This window comes from Camarhynchus parvulus, unplaced genomic scaffold (assembly GCF_901933205.1).
Source record: "Camarhynchus parvulus unplaced genomic scaffold, STF_HiC, whole genome shotgun sequence".
Taxonomy (NCBI): Eukaryota; Metazoa; Chordata; class Aves; order Passeriformes; family Thraupidae; genus Camarhynchus; species Camarhynchus parvulus.
In genome coordinates this window covers 1-6,621 of record NW_022148136.1, presented here as the reverse complement: position 1 = coordinate 6,621, position 6,621 = coordinate 1, and the positions used below count along the sequence as shown (strand labels likewise).

Here is a 6,621-nt window from a genome sequence, read left to right as displayed (position 1 = left end):
TTTGCCAGGGGTTATGGAGGTCCCATATCTGATCCAGTGCATTGCTGGAAGCAGTCAGAATTGCTTTTGCCCCCCTGTTAGGTGCCATGGTGTCAGCAGAAGATATTGAAGCCTTCCTGCTCAGGGCATTTCAGTGCCAGGCTCTCACAAGCACCCACAGCTCCGCGGGTTGAGCTGAGCATGGGGCGGTGACCTGCGCTTTGTCTGATTCCCCTTCCTTAATAACAGCCTGTCTTGTCGCTCTTTTCCCTTCTGCTGCCCTTGCAGAGCCATCCACAAACACATTTTCTCCCTCAGGCCAGGGAATGTCCCATCAATCTCTCCCAGCCTGGGTCTGGAGCTCTGTCCCTTGAGTTCAGTCCTGGGTTCCTTGCCAGCCCCTCTCCAGGCTGTTCAAACAGGAGCCTGGGTTAAACCCTTGCCCTGTCCTCAGTTCTAAATCCTCCTGTGCCATTGAACAAGTTTCATACTGTAATAACCGAGCCCTGCTCATCCGTTTAGAGGCTCTTTTGGTTGTCAGAGCTTTAACTTGATGCCAGACTTGAACTATAGGAGATCCTCCTGTTGTCATCAGTTTTCAGGCCTCAGTTCCCATGAAAGCTGTGGCTGCACAATTCTGCAGACAGTGAGGCCCCTCTCTGGCCACTGGGTTAAACATTTTAGCACAAGAACTCCTTTGGCAAGACCCTGTTTAACATCCACCTATAATTCAAATTCTTTTTCCCTCTCTGGAAGTGCCAGGGCAGCTGCCTCAGGTAATCTTCATTTTAACACTTGAAAATTCTGTGTTTCCTCCTCCTGTCTATCCATCCAGTTTGTTGACTGGCAGGATAGGAGTGTTGTAGGGAGACATCCTGGCTCCAAAATCCCTGCCTTTAACAGGGACTCAATACCAGGCTGTGAGCCCTTCCTTCCCTCTCTTGGAACAGGGTATTGCTTGTCCTGGTTGCTTTAAAGTGATTTGTAGAGGCTCCATATCTAATTTTCCCTATTTGCCTGGGACTGCCCACACTTCTGGGTTCACTTCAGCATGGGCCTTGTCAGACTTTTGACACAAAGGTAGGAACAGAACTAGCCTCTGTATCCCCTTTTACGGTATTAAAATCCAGCTCTCAAATTCCTTCCTAGTTAATTACAATCACAGAAAGAAGAAAAAGAAATTAATTTATTTCAAAGCTATCCCCCACAGCTTCTAATAGTGGTTGAACAAATCATACCTGCTCATCTTTCCCACTCATTCCCTTAAAAATTAAAATATTCCTTTACTATTTTCCCCTTAGGTCTAAGATTCAGAGTGGATTGAGAGGCCCCTGTGTCCATCAGAAAATGGCTCCTCTCAATGCAGACCCACCTGAATGTTCTCAAGGGCTCCAGTGTGGAGGGTCCCTGGTGTGATGGGAGCTGTGACAGCCCTGCCAGTCCATGTCCATCAAGGGGTGGACTTGCTGGTCCTGCGGGTGCTGCTGTCTCTGCTTGCAGTGTCCTTGTGCCCTGCAGCTGGAGCCCTGATTCCTTGCCAGGGGCTGTTTGGGTGGGCTCTCCCCTGCCGAGGAGGGCAATGCCTGTGCCAGGTGCTTGTGGCCGAGCCCGTGCCCTGGGTGCTGGGGCCCCCTTGGGCCCTGGGGTTGATCCCTGAGGGGCTGTAGGAACTGTGCCCTGGCCTTTGCCTTCAGCTTGGCCTTTTTCTGCTCCCTTCTTGCATTCACCTGCTGTGCCTTTGTGCCCAAGTGCTGCAGGGCCTTCTTGTGCCCCTCCTGCAGCCCCCCCAGTGCCTGTGGGTGCTTGTCTTGCTTTACAATGCAGGTGTCTGCTCGGGAAGGCAGAAAAAGCCTCTCTTGGAATGGAGAATGCAAACCCCCTCCCTCTGAATTTTTCCGACTAGTGAAATCAAGGGGCTGTCAGGCAAAGATATGGGAATAGGAATAACAGTTCTTTCCTAGTGTGTATAATAAAGCAAACAAACAACAACAGCTCCGGCAGTGACAGCAAACAGAGCCCGGACCCAGTCCCGGCCTTTGGGCTGCGGCGCTTTCCCCTTGGGTGCAGTTCCGGGCACGGCCGGCAGGGGCGCTGGTGGCTGCCGCGGGGCAGGGCAGCGCATCCCTCCCATGGGAACCTCTCTTAACGGAAATAGACCAATCCCTTCATCTAACTCGTTCACTTTTTTACCTTCTCTAGCCTTTCTCCTGTGGTTTGAGAAAGAATTTGGAGAGGGCTGCCTTTTAACTGAGCTCCTAGTGTTTCGATAAGGTGCTTTGTTTAGAGAGAGAGAGTTTCCCTGACCAGCCGGAGCTGTGGTTACCAAGGGGATGTAACTCAGAGCAGGATGGGGTCAGGGGAGGATATCCCACCGAGGCTCGGTCGGAGTGTGGGCAGGGTCTGCTGCTGGAATCACCAGAGGGGGATCTTCCCGTGGAGCCCGAGCCGGAGCGTGGGTAGCCCCCACATGGCTGATGGCGGCTGATCCGGCAGCTCCCGGCAGAGAAAAGGCAGGTGGGAGACCCCGGCAGCAGCGGCGGTGCCCAGCGCAGCTGGCACGGGCAGGGCAGCCGGGGATGGGATGGCTGGGACCCCCCCTCGGTGCGGTGGGCGCGGTGACCTCGGACCCTGCGGCAGGACAGAGCAACCCCCATCTTCCCCAGCATGGCCGGCAGAGCGGCCGCGGGCCAGGCAGTGGGACCAGGGCACACAAATTCACCGACAGCGCCGGGGCAGGTGGAGCTGCCCTGGGCAGTGAGCCCGCACCTGGGATGGAAACCGGGGCAGGCGGAGCTGAGGCGGGCAGCGAGCCGGGACCGACAGGCGCCTCGGCCGTGAACGGAGGGGGGGCAAGACCTGCAGAGGATCCCACTCTCTTTCTGATTTTTCCTCTTGTTCCCCTCCCTTTCATTTCCCCTTTTTCTTTTCTTGTTTTCTCTCGGGTGTTTCTGATACTTTAAAGATTTTTATTCTCCTAAAATCTCCTGTCTAACCTATGACATATTCTCTTTCTTCTAGATTAAATGTTTTTTTTTTTTTAAATAAATCCAGAACCTAACAGATCTAAACTTCTGCTTGGATATTTTGAAATCATCACCGAGCTAAGTCACAACCTCCTAATGTTGTTTTTCTCATCACCTTTTCATTTATCCTTTGGCAAATTAAGCATCTTTCAGTTACTTGCTTTGCTACTCTAAAAATCCCAGTGCACCCATAGTTCCTTACAAAATGGTCACACAAAGTTTGAGTACCCCAATGGGTTTTCTGATGCATGTCTTCTAATATTTTCCTAGAAGCACATGTTATTAAGGAATTGTCTTCCATCCAGAAGTTTCCATTTCCCTGATTTATCTTGTTCACTTCCTGTCTTGTTTAATTCTTTTTTCTTGGCTTCGCTAAACTTTGGAATTTCCAGTTTTTCCTCGTTTGGAGTTAATATTAACATAACTCTTTCAGCTCCATTTTCTGCTGCATCCTTAGCTTTGTGATCTGCCCCCAGTTTGCCCAGTTTGCCTCTCCTTTGGCCCGGGCCGGGTTCCCCCCTGCGGGCAGCGGCTGGGAGCAGCCGAGAGCCCCGCGCTGCCCATCCCGAGCTGTCCCGGCTCCATCCCCGCTCCTGCCGCGGGCTGCGAGGGCTGCGGGAACGGGGCACCGAGGGTGTGGCTGCTGCTGGGGGAGGAGGAGGAGGGAGGGAAGGGCAGGGATGAAGGGGGAGGAGGAGGTGGGGTTAGGGAGGAGGAGGGGAGGAGAAGGGATGGATGGAAGGGGAGGGATGGAAGAAGAGGAGGAGGAGAAGGGATAAGACAGAGGAGGAGGAGGAGGAGGAGGAAGAGGAGGAGGAGGGGGGAATGGAAGAGGAGGAGCGGGAGGAAGAGGAATTGGAGGGACAAAGGCGGATCGAGGCTGAGCTGAGGGAACCACGCTGTCGATCCCTGCCTGAATTCGCAGCCCCCACCTGTGGGATCATCACCCCCCATCGTGCCAGTGAGCAGGGAGGGGGAGCTGGGCCTGGATATCCTGGGGGTCCCTGGGTTGGGGTTTTGGGGGGATGTTTGGAGAATGAAGAAGTCCAAGGCTGAGCGGAAAAGGCCCCTTGGGGGGACATCGGGGGTGGCGGTGGCGGCTGCCGGCAGAGGCAGCCTGGAGGAGCAGAGCCCTGTGTCCCCCAGGAGGCCAAAGTGGGGAGCCCAGAGAGGGGGGAGCGCCGCCATTGGCGGGAGCCTCAAGAGCCTGGAGAGGGGCAGGGGGGACTCCTTGGAGCCGCTGCAGCCCAGAGCAGAGAATGAGGGGAGAAGGGAGCCCGGGAGCCCAAAGAGCCCCGGCATCCCGAAATGGGGAGAGCGAAGCGGGGGGGAGCTTTTGGGATTGCTGGGACTGCCAGCAGCCTGGGCAGGGCGGGCACCGAGGAGAAGGGGGACCCCCAATCCAAGCGTGACCCCAGCAGCTGGGACAGGGGGGAACCCCCGAACACCAGAGGGGAGGGACCAGGGATGGGGAACTCCTGGGAGGCTTTTTCAGGGCTGAATCTTGGTGTTTGGGAGGTTTTTCTGGAGCCCAGATGGCCAGTGACTTGTAGAGATGGACTCGGGCAGAGGGACCTTCAAACTCAACAATCATCCCTTGGGGAAGATGAACCAGGAAAGCCTTTAAATATGATTGTCAACTGGCAAAAGATTTTGAGAATATAAAAAGATGCCCCAGGAAAATGAGGCAGGTTTGAGAGGAAGTCAGTGTCTGAACAACTTAAAATCAATGGTGTTTGGGAAACTGCAAAAGAAAACCTTTTGATGAAAGTTCTCTCTGCTTAGACAGATTGCAGCAGCCATAATAGGTCAGCAGAAAAATCCAAAGAAGTAGAAAGGGGGTTTAAAAAAACAGAACATGGTGATGTAAACACTTTTCTAGGCTGTATGTAAATGCCTATAGAAAAGTATATCTAGGTAAGATATTAGTGAGTTCCAAGAATAATAATGGAGAAGAAGATGCATTGTGTTTTAAGGAACCAAGCAGGTATTGTATTTGAAATAAGCAAGCATTGTTTTAACCCTCTCAATGTGCCCCCTCTCTAGTGCCTGGATAGAACTACTGTCAATATGCAGCTTGCCAGCAGCATGATTGGTTAAAAACCCTTTAAAATAAACCCGCATGAAGTTCCACGTCCTGCTACCTGTGATGTGAGCTGCTGACATCTTCCCCCGGCGCCCTCAAAACCAAGTAATGATCCAGATGGTTTTCCCCAAAACCAGGAGCTCAAGAGCCAAGCCTAGCAGGCCCGTCCTGTTTGTGAAGATTTGGCCAGACACTGAGGCAGGTGGCGAGGAAGTGCCCCCCTTTCCCCTCTGTGCTGCTCCATCTCCCAGCCCAGCACGGCCCCGGCTGCAGCACAGCCCTGGGGGGATCTCCTTGCCCTTGCCTGTGGCACGAGGCAAATCCCATCGTGTCCTTGTCCTTCCTCCCCAGAGCAGGAGCTGAGCATGGAGAGCAGGGAGGACAAATGCCCGCGGCAGAACCTGGTGGAAGAGGCCGTTTTGAGCGGCTCCACGGCGCAGGAAGGCAGCGGGGAGGAAAAGGCCCGGAGATGCCGCACGAGGAGGGGCTGCAAACGCAGATGGCGGGGATGTGAGGGGGAAAGAGCCAGCCTGGGCCGGGAAGGCGGCCGGAGATGGAGCCAGAGCTCGGAGCTGGTGCTCCATGAGCAGCTCCATGATGGGGAGAAGCCCCACAGGTGGAACTCTCACCTGATGGGAAGAGGATCCAGGTGGGAACTGCACGACCTGAAGAGATTCAGGTGGAACTCAGGCACCACCAGAGGATCCACACTGGGGAGAAGCCCTACGAGTGTGGGGAGTGTGGGAAGAGCTTCAGGCAGAACTCCAGCCTGATCAGCACCAGAGGACCCACACTGGGGAGAAGCCCTACGAGTGTGGGGAGTGTGGGAAGAGCTTCAGCCGGAGCTCCCACCTAATCCAGCACCAGAGGACCCACACTGGAGAAAGGCCGTACAAGTGTTCCGAGTGTGGGATGTGCTTCAGCCAGAGGGCCCACCTGATCACGCACCAGAGGACCCACACTGGGGAGAAGCCCTATGAGTGTTCCAAGTGTGGGAAGAGGTTTCAGACCAGCTCCCATCTCCTCCAGCACTATCATAGTCACACGGAGGAGAGGCCCTTCCAATGCCCTGACTGTGGGAAGGGATTCAAGCACAACTCCACCCTCATCACCCACCAGCGCATCCACACAGGGGAGAGGCCCTACGAGTGTGATAAATGCAGGAAGAGGTTTCAGAGCAGCTCCCATCTCCTCCAGCACTATCGGATTCACACAGAGGAGAAGCCCTTCCAATGCCCTGACTGTGGGAAGGGATTCAAGCACAACTCCAACCTCATCACCCACCGGCGCATCCACACTGGGGAGAGGCCCTACGAGTGTCCCCAGTGTGGGAAGAGCTTCTCCAGCAGCTCTCACTTGACCCAACACCAACGGAGGCACCGGTAAGGGAAGCCCTGCGAGTGCCCCGAGTGTGGGCAGAGCTTCGTGCGCTGCTCCAGCTCCATCCCCCGCTGGAGGAGGCACTTTGGGCACAGCCCAGGTGAGCCACATTCCCTGTGATCCATGTTGGGAACACACCTGGCTGCTTAGGCT

At 54.8% G+C, this 6,621-nt stretch overlaps 1 protein-coding gene across 1 annotated transcript; it reads left to right on the top strand.

Moving 5' to 3' along the window:
* Nucleotides 1-5,781: 5,781 nt before the first annotated feature.
* On the top strand, nt 5,782-6,610 carry LOC115916083 (zinc finger protein 572-like; the record flags this gene model as incomplete). Its single annotated transcript, XM_030969795.1, has 1 exon — nt 5,782-6,610. A coding segment is annotated over one exon (693 nt), but the record flags the coding sequence as incomplete, so codon positions are not given.
* Nucleotides 6,611-6,621: the final 11 nt, after the last annotated feature.